This window comes from Vipera berus, assembly GCF_964194415.1.
Source record: "Vipera berus genome assembly, chromosome: 6".
NCBI lineage: Eukaryota > Metazoa > Chordata > Lepidosauria > Squamata > Viperidae > Vipera > Vipera berus.
In genome coordinates this window covers 77,774,581-77,792,901 of record NC_138208.1, presented here as the reverse complement: position 1 = coordinate 77,792,901, position 18,321 = coordinate 77,774,581, and the positions used below count along the sequence as shown (strand labels likewise).

General features: G+C 38.5%; 1 protein-coding gene across 1 annotated transcript in view; it reads right to left on the bottom strand.

Moving 5' to 3' along the window:
* CACNA1C (calcium voltage-gated channel subunit alpha1 C) overlaps nt 1-18,321 on the bottom strand; it is a gene marked incomplete at both ends in the record, with an annotated part of 519,540 nt that overhangs the window by 105,748 nt on the left and 395,471 nt on the right. Inside the window, 8 exons of the mRNA XM_081331729.1 lie at nt 1,843-1,912; nt 2,012-2,132; nt 3,985-4,099; nt 6,134-6,254; nt 7,284-7,491; nt 11,653-11,878; nt 14,296-14,456; nt 17,255-17,281. Of these exons, the coding sequence (XP_081187855.1) occupies nt 1,843-1,912; nt 2,012-2,132; nt 3,985-4,099; nt 6,134-6,254; nt 7,284-7,491; nt 11,653-11,878; nt 14,296-14,456; nt 17,255-17,281 (1,049 nt within the window). The remainder of the gene's footprint in view (nt 1-1,842; nt 1,913-2,011; nt 2,133-3,984; nt 4,100-6,133; nt 6,255-7,283; nt 7,492-11,652; nt 11,879-14,295; nt 14,457-17,254; nt 17,282-18,321) is intronic.

Here is an 18,321-nt window from a genome sequence, read left to right as displayed (position 1 = left end):
ACTATTCATATGGTTCCAAATAATGCAAATATACACCCACATCCAGAATTAAATGCAACTTGCACACTTATTTATTTCTAACATTCAGTTAATCAACTCAATTATTTCTCATAGCAGCTAATGTACTTGTCACAGTAGACTGTAAACATTACATAAAATCAACCATTAGTTGAAATATTTAACTCAAAATCAAGCATTTCTGATACGCAGACTCATTTTTTTAAATGTCAAACTTCAACAAACAAGGGAACTTTTTAACACTGTGTATAGTGAATGGGGAGAACATATTCCAGAAGTTCAGATACAAATAATTAATCATTAAAAATTAAATCTGCCAATCTAGTGCACAGAATCGCAAAGCCAGGGAACTGGGCAATCAATCAGGAGCAAGAAGAGAGACAATATCTCTCTCTAGTTCCATCCTGGCTTAAGCAAGAAATATGCCTCAACCTGGGAAGTGGTTGAAGAAGTACAAGGAATTAGACCTCTAGAAAAAGGCTAAGTAGTTGTAAATTAGAATCTTTAAAATATATACATGTATCTGTTGTGATTCAGGGTCAGCCTGTGGGTCCGGCAGCCGGGTCGGATAACTCGGATGACTCAGACGAGGGGGAGGAGGAGGGTGTTGAAGACGAACTTGCTGATGATGGCTTGGAGGCTTCGCAGAGCCCCCAGCCAGGCCCCTCTTCTCAGCTGCACGAGCCCGACAGTGCGGATGATGATGACCCACAGCTGGCCCTGTTCAAGGACGCCCGACGCAGGAGGCAGTCAAGCAGGAGCAAGCAGAGAAAGGCTGTGGGACTCCTCGGAAGGAGGCACAGGGAGGCCACGCCCTGAACTCTAATAAAGGGAGTGTTTGGGGAAGGGCTGGTTGCTGAAAGCAACCGCTCCGTTTGAGGATCAAAGTTCCGGTATCTTGTTTCATGTTTTGTTGCTTGTTTGTGTAATAAATCTTGGCAGACGTTTTCCAGCCTCAGACGCTCTCCAGCCTCTGCCGTTTGTACAGGGGTTGCCTTTCTGCAAGGCCGGTAGCAGGCTGGTACAGAACAGTATCATGGATTTGTTGGATGCAGAGATATGTCTCTATATTCTTACTCCTATTTTCAAATCTGTATGAGTAATCACCTATATCTGCTTCTGAAATCCATACGAGAGTCCTTGACTTACTATGGTTCATTTAATGATGGTTTGAAGTTATGGTGGCTCAAAAAACAAAGATTTATGACTCGTCCTTGAAGGTACAACTGTCACACCACCCTTGCAGTCAAGTGATTGCAATTTAGGCCCTTGTCAACAGGCTTACATTTACAAAGATTGTAGCATCTTGCAGTTACATGACCAAAATGCAGCAGAGCAAGCAGTTACTTGTGTTTCTGTACAGCACATTACACCTTTGCTGCAAGAGTTGCATTGGTTACCAGTTTGGTCTAGTGGTTAAGGTAAGAAAATGGGAGACTGTGAGTTCAAATCCCGCCTTAGCTCAACCCACCTCATAGAGTTTTTGTTGTGGGGAAAACAGGAAGAAGAAGGTGTGTTAGATATGTTCATTGCCTTGAATTGTTGTAAAAACAGTAAAGGCAATCAATTATTCACTCAAGGAACGTAGACAAACAAGCTAATAGTAAACAATAGCCTAATCAAGAAACCACCAAGGTCACTCACACCGACACTGACAGGGCAAGCCATTAGTTAGATGTTACACCTGCATAGCAATGCATGGGGAAAAAATGACTGAAATTCAGTCACATATTTTTGGTTGCCATTTTGTGTTACCTATTTTATTTTATCCTTCCCTGAGGATGTGTCTGGTCATTCCAGAAAATGGACAAGACAATGAATTACCTGGTGTCTCTGCAGCAGGATAGGGATTTTTTTCTTCATTTTCATTTGGCTGATATTCATCTGTGTTGCTCTGGGCAAAAGAGAAAACAGCCATTCTTTAGTTGTGCATATTCGTTAATTCATAAAAACAGTCATCTCAAAGCAAGGTGGATTTGGGGAAGCAGCAAACCTTATTAGAAGGTGGAGATTCTCCATCAGCTGTAATTGATTTCAGCTCAATTTTTTCCTCCTTTGTCTCTCCCTCCACAGCTGGCTTCTCAGGCTCCTGTCTCTTCTCAGGACTGGCAGTCCTACCAATTTAACAGACACAAAAAATCAGCTAATGAATTGCCAATGACTTCCTTGAGTAGCGGATAGCCCAATAGACAAGCCCAAGAATATTTCCTTACCTTCATAAACAATTGCTCCTCTCAGAAACAAGTAATATTAATACTCATGTGCCTACCAGACTTTCAAAAAACCTTGCATCCTGAAATAATCTAGCAAGTTAATAGAAGGAAAGTTCATCATCTGCTTTCCAACCAGTGGTCCTAATTAAATGATGGTGAACCAAAATATCCAAAATTTGGAAAATGCCTAACTTGATTCTGCTAGTATGTCACTCACTCACTCACTCACCCCCAAAAAAAGATGGAAAATTCTCTCTCCCCCCCACCAAATCTAAGCCATACTGAACAGTGGCACTCAGCGGAAGTGCTAAGGCTGGCCCTGAAGTTGAGGCCTGGGCTACGACCTGGACTTCAGTCCTAATGCCACCACTGCCATTCAAAAGGCCACTCTGTGAATTTTAGGGAATGGAGCAATTTCACCTGTGGCCCAGCACTCCCCAGGATCTGCCATGGACCGCTTACTTTCAGGCTGGTTTCTCTTTCTCTTGAGAGGCCTCTGCAGTCTACCCAAAGCTGCTGTTGCTTTGAACCATTTGGAGAATGTTCCTTTAGAGTCTCCGAAAATCTCACGAAAAGATGCCACATTCTTGTATGATTTTTAGAGACTCTAGAGGCTGTGCAGGAGTAGGGCTCTCTTGTATAACTTCCAGAGGCCCTGCAAGAGCACCCTCCATTCTCACATAGCCTCCACAACCTCTAAAAAACACACAAGAATGAATGTGCTTTGGAGAATAGTTCTCATGTGTGGGTGAGCCCTAGCGTTTCACCCAAAATATTGTGGCATGTCACCTTTATATGCATGTCATAGTTCCCCATCACTGTCCTATCAGTTGTACTTTGTTTGGGAGCTATCCTTTTCCCAAATTATTTCTACAGGATCTTCAGCCTGCAGTGAAAATAACTTTTTTCCTCCATTTTTTTTAAAAAAACAAATATTTTAGTTTCCAAGCTGCCAACCCTGCTTCAGGTTGTGCAAAAACTTCTTAAAATTTCAACAGACACCCAGGCTACGTAGATATTCCACCTTTTCTGATCTTTATTGTTCAAGCCAAAAGAGCTCCCATGTATTGACATTGAAAGATGAAGTGGTTAAGCAGGTATTTTATTTATTTATTTATTTATTGATGGGATTTATATCCCGCCCTATCTCCCGAAGGACTCAGGGCGGCTAACAACAAAACATATAGTAAGTACAGAAATCAAGATAAAAATAAAATTGAAATCATCTGTGCAATAAATTAAAATTAAAGAATTAAAAAATAAATTAAAAATTCAAAATATAAATTAATTAGAATGCCTGTCAGTCCAGGTCAGCAATTTGTATGGCTGGCTTCCTGGAATAAACTGAATCCTGTTGGTGAAAGATGCTTCGTTTTCTCCACAATATCTTTTACTGTATAACTTTAGCTAGAAGGAGCATGGTGGCTCTCACGGTTAGGGCGCTGGGTTGGAGGTTAGCAAGACTGTGTTTGTGACTCGAGTTCTGCTTGGGGAAGAGTGAGCTCTTGTCCTTCGCTCCAGCTCCTGCTGGGGACATGAAAGGAGCCCCCATAGGGGCGTCCCCCAGGCAACAGTGATGTCACCGGCTAATCTTTTCAGTCAGGAAGCGCTTCGGTGCTTCTGACACAAGTACAAAAAAACTTAGGTAGAAATATTGTACCTAACAAAGCATAAGAAGCTCTTCTTCCGGACATGTTTTTACTCTCAAGCAAAAAAAAAAAAGGCTAATATTTTTAATGCCAAAAAAATTTACCTTGCTAGTTTTTTCCTTTCTTTTTCCTCCTCCTCCTCCTTTTGAGCAGATGTCAGGCTTTCAGCATCAGCAAGATTGTCAACAGCAATGGCCAAGAAGACATTCAGCAAGATATCTATTTGCGTATTATTTAAAGAAAATATCGGTGAATATCTATGCAGCTCAATCCCGTGAAATGGTATTTAAAATGTCCCACATGTGATATGCAACATAAAGATAAACATCTAAATTCATATTAATAATTTTAAGGGTGAAAGCATAAATTATTTCACATACTTCACCAAGAATAGCAGACACAGCAATGTTTCCCAATGCATAAAAAAATGTTCATCAAGAATAAACGTTTAAGTAAAAGTTAGCATCCTTAAATCCAAATTACCACACATGAAGATTACACAACTGAAAAAAGAGATGGCATTTGGCTAACTTCAGACAATCAGTACTAGGAATATGCCTTCTCTATAGTTTTACATACATACATAACAGAACACATTGGGTAGCAAGTGACCTCTAGCAGTTTCAATCATTTGCAGCATCTTCTGATTCATTTCAAGAGATATTATCTTAAAATCTTTCTTTAGTGTTTGGTGCCAACTTTTCCAAGTCTGGCCTTGTTTCCTCTTCCCTCCAGGAGACATCCAACGTACTGCAATTTTGGAATGCCAGTCTTTAGGCATAAGTAATATATGGTCAACAAGCCACATTCAACATTCATTGACAGTTTTTTCTTAAATTCCATTTATATCCCGCCCTTCTCCGAAGACTCAAGGCGGCTTAGCAGTAGCCTTCATTCTATGTATATGCCTGCTTATTAGGGCTTTCACACACCCCCAAGCGGCATTATTACAAAGTCAGCTTAATTGCCCCCAACAATCTGAGTCCTCATTTTACCTACCTCGGAAGGATGGAAGGCTGAGTCAACCTTGAGCCTGGTGGGATGCGAACCTGCACTAATTGCAGGCAGCTGGTGTTACTTAAGGAGGCATTAGCCCACTGTTCTCAATAGGTGTTCTAAATCTGATCTTTGTAGTACCTTCTCATGAGTGTTGTGGTCACGATATTTATTTATTTATTTATTTATTTATTTATTTATTTATTTATTTATTTATTTATTTATTTATTTATTTAGATTTGTATACCGCCCTTTCCCGAAGGACTCAGGGCAGTTTACAGGGTAATTAAAACAAGAAATACAAAAGTTAAAAACGATTAAAAAAAATTACAACAGTCCCTGAAAAAGTAAAAGCCCCCAATTAAAATTAAAATTAAAATTCTCAGCCTGGGCCAGAGAGCTCAAAGAGCCAGGTCTTCAGGTCCCGGCGGAATGAGCGGAGGTCGGGGGCAGTCCTCAGCTCCACGGGCAGCTGGTTCCAGAGGGCAGGCGCACCCACTGAGAAGGCCCTCCCCCTGGGTGTTACCCGCCGGCAATCTTTTACCGGTGGCACCCTGAGAAGGCCCTCCCTGTGGGAGCGCACTGGACGAAGGGAACTTGATGCTGGCAGCAGGTGTTCCCTCAGATTGCATATTAATAGGAATATGAGCTAGAATGATTAAATGCAATAAACCTGACTCAGAACAAGATTAATAAAAGGTCCCTGTTCTAGCTCCTATTATCTAAAGAAAGAATGAATATTCCCTTGCCTGAAATCCTGGAGAAAGAGTAAACTCGGATAGACCAATGGTCTGATTCAATATGAAGTTCCTTCTTATGACCCTATGGATTTGATGGTGGGCTGTGGCCCTTGAAAATCTATGCCCAACAAATGTACAGGTCTGAAATTTATCCAATGAACATCTGTTCTCCTTGTGATTTTTTATCCATTTTCCCACTTGAAGAAGAACAAACCAGCAAACCAACCCTCTCTTCTCTGAGATGGGTTCAAGCTGAAATCCAACAGATAGTGGCTCTTTTTCTTTCTGCTTGCTAAGCACTGATGTTTTAAATTCCCTGATCCAGAAGGAGCAATAGTTGAGCTAGCAGGAGATGGCAGAGAGGAAGAAGAGCGGCAGGATGTAGTCTCAGTAAGACCATTTTATCACATACGTATGAGTCCCAACTGGTGCTTAACCAAATCAGTTGCTGATGCTGCCCTATAGTTAATTCAAGCTATATTCAAACTATTTGCAACAGAGAAACACTCAAGGATACAGTTTCCACAGATGAAGAGGATGATGAAGTAAATACAGACCAACATTCCTGGAAAAGAGGGGCCGCCATAAGCCATGATTCCATCATACATCACTGAATTCCAGTCCTCCCCAGTCAGGATCTAAATGACACATTCCCACCAATGGGGGGGGGGAATACATAGTTAGACAGCATGCAGAACACCTGCAAAAAAAGCCTGTAACAAGAAATAACGCCACCCTGTTCTATCTTGAAGAAACCTGCCTGATCAGTAAACATCCAAGGTACTGACTCAGATCTCCATTTGAATTTCAAGATACAAATGGAAAGATACTTTGCACATGTGGGTAGGGTTACATATTCACCATCTCAGGCTGCAGAGTAGAATCTTAGTCTATATGGACCTGATGGACTTTATACAGTCCATCCTTCTGCTCAGTCCATAAACTGAACTACTGATTATAGTCATCCAACTTCCACTGGAAAATCTCAAACAAGGGAGATATAGCACAATTCTAGACAGATTATTGTTTAGCATCTCTTACAGTTAGGAAATTATGTCTAATATTCAGCATGGATCTCCTTTCCTTTAATTTTAGTCAGTGAAGAGTGCATTGGGACTCATACCTCACATGATTTATAGTGTCGATACAATGCTTCTGTTATTTCAGCACCCCAAAAGCCTTGACTTTTTGTTTTTTGCTGTCTCATACCATTGTGTTTATACCGATCCATTGTAATCTCTAGATCTTTCTTATAAATAACTGCTGCCAGCCTAGATCTCCCTAATCTTGCACTCATACATTCGATATTTCCTATTCAGATAACTATTCACCTTGCTCTATTTCTGTCTGTTTTAGGAAATGTTGCAAGATTTTTTTAAAAAAATGTCCTGGCAATTAATGAATGTTAATTATATTTTTGAAAGCATTTAGTTTAATATAGGTTGGCATAGACCAGGGGTAGGCAACCTCGGCTCTTTTATGACTCGTGGACTTCAACTCCCAGAATTCCTGAGCCAGCTATGCTGGCTCAGGAATTCTGGGAGTTGAAGTCCACGAGTCATAAAAGAGCCGAGGTTTCCTACCCCTGGCATAGACATAAGAATCCTGTTACATTGCTTCTCAAGAGTGCATTATTTTTTTTAAAATAGACTGAAAGAAAACTGTACCTGAAACACAGTGAGCAAAGACTGTGGAAAGTTGTCAAAGGTGCTTCTCCTGGTCTGCATCTCATCAAAGTTAAACTTGCCCCCAAAGAGCTGCATTCCTAGGAGGGAGAAGATGATGATGAAGAGGAAGAGGAGCAGCAGCAGGGAGGCAATGGAGCGCACTGAGTTGAGCAAGGAAGCCACCAAATTACTCAAGGAATTCCAGTACCTGGGGAGCCAAACAAAAGAAAAGCAGGTGTTTCTTGTCTGTGTTAGGTATTTCTTTGGGGAAAGCTGCCTGATACCCACGAACATGTCTTTTCCAAAGAATGAACCAAGAAATCTTAGTCTATATTCCCCCCCCCAAATGAAATACACAGTAGAAAACTAGTATTTTTATGACCACGGAAATAAAACACAGACTTTTCTGCACCGTGAACACTTAGGGCACACATCAGTATGCAATAATTTGTAGGAACTTCCAGGGAAGTAATCTCATCCAGAACAAGTGATAGAGAATCTGTGGAATCAGGGGGAACCTAGATCCTAAAGCTATTATATCTCCACAAACTCCAGTCATCAAGACAGAATCCCATGTCACTTGGGTGGTCAAGCGTGGAGATCCTATGCTGTTGAATGACCTCACCCAGCAGCTTCATATATAGGTTAAATAGGAGCGGGGAGTGTGTTGAACCCTGCATTATCCCATAAAGCGGGGGCAAATGGATAAGACTCCTCCTCCACCCATCAACACTACCGGGAACTATTCCCAAAGGAAGGAATAGAACCAATGTGAAATAGGGCCACCCATTCCCAACCCGTGAATGACTCCAGAAGGATTTCATGATCAACAGTGTTGACAACCCTTAGCCCTTCAAGATAGATCAACTTCCGTAGGAAACCAAAGTCATGCATTCTAATACTTTTATTATAAAATTATTTATTTAATTTATATGCCACCCATATTATTGTTACATAGTAACCAAATTTGAAGCCTGAGTGTGCTTCTTCCCTTCATGACAATTTGGTGGGGGTCTTGTCTGAGAGGCTTACTCAGGTTACAGTTCTGGCCTAGATTCAGTTTTATCAGACCCTTGCCCTGGTTGCAGCTTTTCCTCCTGTTCCTCAACATTATTCTTTCCGTTACAAAAGCTGGTGAAAAATCTAGGGGGACCAAGCATAGATACACTACCCCCATTCCACTCCTGTCAAAGGTCATCTACTAATACAATCAATGCTGTTTCAAGCCTATGTCAATGTTTGAAACATGATTGGAAGCGGTCCTGATAATTAGCCACACCCAGAGTTCTCTGGAGTTGCTGCACAACCATTTTCTCAGTCACTGTTCCTAAAATGTCTCCCAATATCATGAGTTGGGAACTTCATTGCTAACCTGGCCAGACAATCAAGGAGACCAGGAAGAGATGTTAACATGCAGTAGGGAAGCTGATATAAATCCAACTATCCAAACTGACTCCTAGAGATGAAACTAACAGGGCCTGTGGACCAATGCTCTGGATGACAACAGAGAAATTTAGGTGACATGGCCACACCCCACCCCTGACCTGGGTTCTTGATTGATGCCACATCTGAAACCCAGGTGGGCACATCTCCAAGAGAGGAACACTCCCCTACAAGCCCAATCAAATCTTGTTGATATACACCAGGTCAGCCCTCAGTGATCAGCTCACAGATGAAAGGCCTCACTACAGATTTTACTTTGAGAGATTAGCAAAGTATACACTTTCACAGAGAATGCAATGAGGTAAAGTGGAACATAAAAATTGTAGTATGTCCCCATATACACCCTCTGTGCTGCCAACACTATAATGCAAAACATATATAACATTGCTAATGATAGAAACCAGATATGGCCACATAAATAATTCCACGTAGTCAGAGGGGGAATTATAATGAAAACAAAAACTAATTCCATATTTGATCAAACCCAAATCAAAAGACGTAGTCTATTATAACTCAGCTCTTTATAAAACCTCTAATATTAGGAGGTTTCTGCCCCTTTCCCTGTTATTGTATTATTTGCTTTCTGTAAGCCCAAAGCTCTTATGCTGAAATTATGTATCTGCCTTTTGCAATCAGCCATTTTACCAATTATGATGATAAAGAAGAAATGCAGAACATTATGATAAATAAATTTGCACACTCTAAAACCATTTGTGATCATGTAATTCTCAATGGGTTTTCTATTTTTACAGTCTGTGATTTACTGGATTTAGCTCTATTAGAATCATGATTTTATGTTCTATTTTAATGTAGTTGTTTTGTGTGCCACTAGAGACCCAGTGTTATATGGCTGCAATATACCCACAGTTAATAAATAATCAGGAATAACATCCTTCGTTTCAATTATGCCACCCAGAATAGCTTGTTTGGCAAGATGGGCGGCTATATAAATTGGACAAATAAATAAATAAAATAAAAATAAAGGCCTCTGGATGTGGAGGAGAGAGAATGAGCATTTGCAAGGAAGGAGAATGAGGAGATAGAGCACAAGTTTTCTTTCTTTTTTTGTTTTTAGGTGTATGATCTGAATTCAGGAATTCTGTGGGGCAATTGAGACCATCTATAGATAATCAATAGCTCTAACAATATCATTGTGTGACTATTTAGGTAGTTCGTTGGTTTGAGGTGATTCTGGTCTTATGTCAGCCCATCATGGTAATGTAGACTAAGAAACCAGTGCCATGTAGGCCCAAAATAACTATAGTAACAGAACCTTGGAAGTATGACTGTGCTTCTACTTCCTTCATTTTATCTTCGTATGAAGTAGGGAGCTGCTTGTCTAAATTATTTTCTTGGCCCAAGTTCAAGACCCTCTGATTGTTCACTTGATAGTGGAACTTCTGCCTATTTTTCAAGGCCACACCTTTAAAAACAGGAGACCTGGAGTGTGCCCATCCTGTTGTACCTTGTGGGACATACAGAAACAACTGGGGAGAGTCAGTTTCAAGTTCTAAGCAAGGTGATATTTTTTTTGTTGCAAAGTCAGTAGTATCAAATCTGGTAAATTTAAAATTTTCTACATATTTGATTAACCCCTTTAGTACCTCCAAGAGTTCAGATTCCTGTAGGTATTATAGCTAACACTCTCTTCTAAAGTCTTTTAAAAATACACAAGATAGAAGTCTTTTGAGAAATAGGCTTTAGTTTAGAACAATAAACGCCGTGTGTGTCTTAGAACTCTTTATCTAGCTGAGAAGAAATATCTTGCTTTACCATGTCCTGACTGTCTTTTTTAGATTCCAGGCTATTTCCAGACCCAATACAATTTATCAGGGCTTATCTAGCTTGGGACCAAGGTATCTGAATTATTTTGTAGTCCTTGCTTAACAATCAATATTGGGACTAGCGTTACGACTTGTGATTTTTTTACTGCTAGTTTCTCCAATGACTCTGCTTGTCGCAAGCTGGCTGGGAAGCACAAACATGGTGATCATGTGATTGTGGGATGCTGCAATGTTTGTAAGTGCTCACCAATTGCAAAGTGTCCGATTTGTCATAAAATTACTTTTTCTGTGCCATTGTAACTTAAAATGGGAAGTAAACAAAGAAGTTGTTAAGCAAGGACTACCTGTATGTTTCAGAAGCCTTGTGCATGGGGCCTGATCAACTGAGGGGCTGAAACAATCAAGCCTTTTAAATCTTGCTGCTCGACCTCCCAAACAGGACTCCATTATTATTATAAAAATTAATATCTCACAAACATGGCAGTGTACAATAAAATAAATAGCCAAAACTAAGTCTAAATAATCATAAAACAATTAAAAATAAATACAAATAAGGCCATGGCAGAATTGATTAACAGCCTGTAACTAACTCATACGTTCCCTATTTCTACAGAATAGGCTGCTGGAAAAACCATGTTTTAAAGGATTTTTGGAAGGCTAATAGGGTTGGGTTAAACTTTACCTCATCGAGTGATTGTTTTTATTTATTAAATTTATATGCTACCCATTTCATTGTCAAGTGATTCTATTCTTGCTTTGTCATGTCAATGCCTGACAAAGTCTATTTTATTTTACCTTTCAAACAATCTTAGTTTTAGGAAGTTCTTTCCGGTTTTATGCCATATTTATATTTGGTTGTGATTTTATTTTAGTGTATTATTTCTTGTCCGTTGCCCTGCACAGCACCTTGCAACACAGTGAAAAAAATAAATAACAAAGGAACATATATAATTTAAAACGTGTTGTTTCCACAGCACTAGTCATAGAACAAGAAATGAGTTTTAAGGAAAGAATGATTTATGCAAAGGAGTGACAGATTTGTAATTTACCTTATTTGTTTAGAATAACATTTCCAAGTAGAAAATGGTGAACTTACATTCTCCCCCTGTCAATCCCACTTAACATTTAAAAAAATCATATACCTTGTGATTTTAAAGATTCTCAAAAGACGTACACATCTCAGCACGGAGATGCCAAGTGGGGACATGATTTTTGTTTCCACTAAGATGGTTTCCAGAATTCCACCACACACGATGAAACAATCAAAGCGGTTGAAGAGGGACACAAAGTAAGCTTGAAGACCCAGGCTGTACATCTTCAGCAGCATCTCAGCCGTGAACAAAGCCAGCAATACCTTATTCGCAGTGTCTCATAAAAAATAAATAAACAAATAATGATCATTATAGTGGCACTGAAAGACTAGCTCAACCAAGAGACGCTAAAAACAAACCTATGAAACTTAACTTTAACTGTTAAATGCCAAATTAGATTTTCTGATTTGAACCGGCTTCTTCAGCAATCTAGAGGAAGCTCTATTTGTGATTTTACATTTTTGCAATTCTTTACTGAAGGAAGAATTTGAAATATGAAGGCAAATCTAGTATCAAAACTAATGCTTAATATGCTTGGCATAAGTTCTCTGCTTTTATCTCATTTCTATAATATAAGGTAAAGGTAAAGGTAAAGGTTCCCCCGCACATGCGTGCTAGTCGTTTCCGACTCTAGGGGCCGGTGCTCATCTCCGTTTCAAAGCCGAAGAGCCAGCGCTTGTCCAAGGACGTCTCCGTGGTCATGTGGCCGGCATGACTGGACGCCAAAGGCGCACGGAACGCTGTTACCTTCCCACCGTAGTGGTCCCTATTTTTCTACTTGCATTTTTACATGCTTTCGAACTGCTAGGTTGGCAGAAGCTGGGACGAGTAGCAGGCGCTCACTCTGCTACGCGGCACTCGGGATTCGACCCGCCAAACTGCCGACCTTCTGATCGACAAGCTCAGCGTCTTAACCCACTGAGCCACCGCGTCCCTTTCTATAATATAGAAGTAGCTAAATTACATCTTAATCTAGATTCATTAAAAGCTCTCTACCCAAATAAACTGTAAATATACTTTAAAATCAACATTATTACACATTTTGCTGGGTTTAATAATAATGATTGCATTTCCCTGTAAGGACAAGTCATATCTACATTTGGATTGTGTGCATACAGGTATTCCTAGACCACGGGTTGGCAACCCACGGCTCTGGAGCTGTAGCGGCTCCTTCATCCTTCTCCTGCAGCTCCCAGTTGTCCTCCGCCATTTGCAGAGAGACAGAGACAGAGAGGCACTTGCGCTTTCCTTCTCTCTCTCTCTCTCTCTCTCTCTCTCTCTCTGTGTGTGTGTGAAAAAGAGAGTGGCCTCACGCTGTTCTCCGAGAAGCTGACAAACGGGTCCAAGTGGCTCTTTGAGTGTTTAAGGTTGCCGACCCTTGTCCTAGACTTACAACCATTCATTTAATGACTGTTTGAAATTATAATCCCATGGAAAAAAATGATTTATGACTGATCTTTGCACTTACAGCCATAGAAGGATCCCTAAGGTCTCATGATTAAAACTTGGGCACTTGGCAACTAGCATGTATTTATGATAGTTGCAGCATCTTGGAGTCATGTGAACACTTATTTGTGATCTTCCCAGGGGTTTCCAACAAGCAAAGTCAATAGGAAAAGCTAGATAGGCTTATCAATTGTGTGATTTGCCTAATGACTGTGATGATTCTCTTAATGACTGTGTCAAAAAGGTTGTAAAATAAAATGTGACTCCCTTAATGACTGTGATGGAAGTTCTGGTCCCAGCTGTGGTTGGTAATCAAAGATTACCTGTACATGGATTTACATACCACCTAAATGAGGCAAGGAGGACCAAGAGGTCTATCTAACCTGCACATTAATAGCCTATATGCTCTAAAACATACTTCAGAGCCTATTTTTCATACTTAGGATTTATATAGCAGATATAATGTAGTTATTTGGTATACTGGTTTCTTAAATATCCTAGTGCCACCATGCCATGCTACACCAAATTATATTGATTTGATTACAAACATCTTTCCAAAATCAATTTCTTATATTTCAAACACCTCTGTTAATATCTTGAGTTAGAAAACAGAATATATTCTTCCTAGTTTAGCAGCTGGGAATATAAATCGATGATGGCATGGAAGATAATTTCCTGGGTTCAAATATTTGGCCATCTCTGTTCTGGATTTTGGAAGTCCCAACAAGCATATTAAGTATTGAAAGTTCCACAAGATTTCTTCATTCTCAAATATTAATCAGCTGATCCTATTGCATTTAACTTCCAGAAGACTTTTCATTATTACGGTGTCTTAGCCTTATACATAACTTTATACTCTCATACAAATAAATCATAAAGTGGCACTGCTTAAAGAAGCAATTTTATGCACAAAGAACTTGGAATATGGAATAGAAAATATTGCTTTTTTATTATCTTATTTTCTTCTTGATGCCTAGTAAATAATTGCAAAAAACAATAGAATACCAAATATTTTGAGAGGATATAAATAAGTTCATTTAATGAAAGATTGGAATGGTACAAAATACATACATACATACACATACACACACACACACACACACACACACATATAATGCACTGAGAATTAGTGTTGACATTTTGTAATTAATTCTTTCTGGGGCTTAAGCAATCAAATGGTTTTACGTCATGTAGCTTTTCTGCATTCAGTTTATGTTCGAACAATGCTAACTCTCTGCCTGTTCTTACCTTGGACTTCAGTGAGCCAATCAGGTTGGTTGTAATGCTCAGAGGCAATGGCAAGTGTGTTGAGAAACACCAGGAAGATCACAAGCCAATAGAACACGTTGGATTTGACAGCAGCTCGGCATTTTCGTCTACAGAATCGATTCCATCTACGCCAGTAGCGGCTTGGAAAAAGGAAAACAAAACAGAACATCTGACCATGATTGCAGGACATTCTGAGGTGTCTTGTGGCCTCAAGGATTCCTTTTTCTCAAGAATGTCTGTTTTACTGAGTTTATAAGAAGAGGCGAAAAAGGCACATTTGTAACGTTATCGCTAAACAATCCTCACCTTTTTTTTTCTTGCAGACTTTTATTTTAACTTTAGTATTCCTGAAGTGTAAAATGGCTGGGTGGGACTTCAAATTGTCCTACACAATGCTATCATTCATTGGAATGTATATTTATAGATATTATACTTATTTATTAAATTTATATGCCATACTGAATGGTAAAATTTTAATTTAATTTACTGAATAAGAATTTTTCACCCTAGTAAAGATTGTTAAGCATAAATTTGCCGTTTTTAGCCACAGAGACTTTGGCCTCTTAGCATGTAAGTTTAAGATTCAAGTTGATCATTTCCTTAGGCGATGACAGGACAGTTTGGGTATATAAGATACTGTTTGAGAGACTGTGGAAAATATTGTTTTTACCATTAAATCCCTTTCTTTTGCTTTATTACATAGAACTTTTCTCTTTCAACGGCTTACAATGAAGGACCATATGTTTAATGTTGTTTAAATAAAGCTTTTATAACTTTTGTTTTTGTGTATTTGCCTCTTGAAATAAGACAGGCTAGATTCACTTGGGAGCAACTAGTGGGAAACGTGCATGAAAATGTATGCATATGTTCTATTTTGTTCCACTTTGCTGCTGAAATTTCCACAGAGTAGCTCCAACAAAAACTGCTGTTAGAAATGGGAAGAAGTGGCGGATTCCTGGTTTTCATTTCTTCTCATATACCACAAAAGACACAAAGCTGCTGATTCAAAAACACAACTAACCTGTGTGGTTAGTTAGAATTCAGTAGTTTAGTTTGTATAAATATGAGTTCTTATGCTTAAAATGAGCATAATGGTTATTGGATTACATTCCAGTTGTTGAGTTCCCCTTGGGCTTTTCCACCATAAAATAGTAATTTCCTAATTATTGAATAACCACAGGCTTTATCTTTTGATTATAGGACTTGACCCTTTCCGGTTCCTGCTGAATATAATTATAATCATATTGGACTTCATGATCAAGGTCTACAGTGGCTCATATCTCAACAACAATAACTGAACAATTCTCTGGATCAACATTGTTTTGAAGAATTCTATACCAAGGTCACAAGCATCTTCTCTCTTGTACCCAGAGTAATACTACTCATATGCTGAGATGGGCTACAAAAACAATGTGATGTTACAGTTTGCTTTTCTGGAATACATATGCCCCACATGAGAGTAACAGTGACTTCAGACAGTAATTACTAACGCCCCCTTAAAAAAGAGCTAATTATACATCTTCTATTCTTCAGAATTTAGCTTGCTTAGCAACCAGTTTCCAAGCAACTGGTGCTTAGTCTAGGCTTTTTATATGATGCATATTTAAAGGATGCAACTCATCTCTGCCCCCTTCTATCCCTGTCTCTGCCCAGTGATAAGAATAAGCAACAATTTATTTATTTAAAACGTTTATATAGCTGCCCATCTTTTATACAATTCTGGACTGCTCCCAATCAAAACATTCTAGCTGAACTATCAATAAAATAATATGGTATGTGAATCTTCCAGCAACATCTTATCAGACAGTCTTCCGTTTTTTCTAAGATAATACCTTACAGCTTATGATTCCTAAATTGCTGTCTGCCAGGTTTCTCACCTGTCTTTATAATTATATATGGAAATTCTGGTGGTTTCTTATCCAACTATTTCTCAGGTCTGATATTATTAGCTCAGTTTTTTTCAGCCTTGAAAACTTTAAATTATATGGGCTTCAACTCCTAGAATTTTTCAGCCAGTCATGGCTGGGGAACTCTGGGACTTGAAGTCCACAAATCTTAAAGGTTATCAAGGTTAATAAACCCTGGCTTAGCTTTTTGAGATCAGCCAAAGTTGCTGATTATTACCTCACTGGGTAATAATAATAGTTATAAGAACAAATAATCATTTGTCAGGTTCAAAAATACCCAAATATTAGAAATCTAAGTGTTTTAAAATACTAAATAATTTTTACATAGACACCTAAAGAAATTATAACATATTCTTAAAAAAACCCTTATTTTGTTCTACACTTAAAAAAAGACTAATTTAAATTTTAAGTTAAACAAAAATATGGGTTTCAGAGGAGAAAATGTGGGCTTCACTTGTTTTGTATTTAAGATTTTTGAACTATGATTTTTTTTTAAAGTTTCTAGGAAATTTGGTTTTTGTGAATGAAAAAATTCCTACTGCTAAGGCAGGCTTTTTAAGAGTTGCTCATAACATGTTTTCTAACTCATATATAAGCTGTACAGCTTTTTTATGACTATGCAGAAGATTTTAACAAGGTCTGACTATTCACGAAGAAATTTGGAGTAACTCTGACTCGTTACTGACAATGCTCTTATTGCTGTGTCCTTGATTCCTCTTCATGTATTCTAATAACCATTTTCCTTCTTGCATTTACATGATATTTAAATTACATTATTGTTAACAAGATCATATGGAGTTTACTAATCAACAATTTAATACTTTACTAGATTTTATCTTCATTAGATTAATGTAAAGAATAATTAATTGTTGATTAAATGGGAAGGTTAAGTAACCTTACTGATCACAAATGTTAGTCAGCAGAATATTTATGATAAGCAATTACTATTCACAATAAGATCTATAAGTTCCTATTAATAAGAATCTGTCCAGAAGTGGAGAGAACATTTTTTGAAAAAATGAAATGCTTACCTAAACTTAGATTTAGAAATCCGGTGCCTGAAAAGGAAAGCAAATAATTATTATAAATACATGTTGTAATTTCTTACTTCAACATCATTAAAAAAGAATGAGCTACACAGCTATTAAAAACTAGCATTGCTACTATTTGGCCTAACACCTAAATACTTTAGAGTAACTAGTTTCTGCTTATACGCCATGTTTAAGAAGGTGTCAGTTGGGGAGGGAAGATTGATATTACATGTGTTATGACATCACCACATAAATTATTTTCCTTCACATCATTAGAACGTGACATCATCATTTATTTATTTTATTTATTTTATTTATTTATTTATTTATTTTATTAAATTTATATACCGCCCTTTCCCAAAGGACTCATGAAACCCAGCATGGTTTCTCTTTGTCACTATTTATATTAATTACATTCAGCCATGTCAGACTGTTAGACACTTATAAGGCCCGTGCCACATCGGGTCATCCTGTTAGCAAATAATGGGAATCAGAGTGTTTTTCTGAATTCCTGCTGGTTTCCCATTGACTGTGCTTGAGGGAAGCTGGCAGGGAATACTGGAAATCATGATCACTTGACCATGGCTGACCACAGTGGCATGGTGGCACTGTGCTGGCCACAGGTTTTTGAGGATAACTATTCTGAAGATCCTTAAAATTCCAATACTTGAATTTCAATTTCAAGGGGTAATGGGTCCTGGATTTTGGATCCATTCTTGAAGTTTGCCCATTTGTGTGCCTTAAGTTCCCCTCTGATGCACGATTTGGATCAACTGTAAATTACAAACAAACAGACAGGAGAGGTTTCTTTAGTAGTATATAGATAGTAGGAAGCTCTTTTCATGTAAGGCAAATACCAGACCTCCAGATTTAGAAACTAGATGTGACCAGCTAGTAGCAAACAAAGAGGCAGAATGGGCAACAATGTGAACCACAGTTATGGAACAAGTAAGAAGAACAATCAAGCTAAAGATGCTTGCACTTTCTTTAAAAATACTATAAGCACTCATGCAAATCTGACAAGATCCCAGAAATCAATTAGCTGAATTCCAAGCTTATTCTCTCTC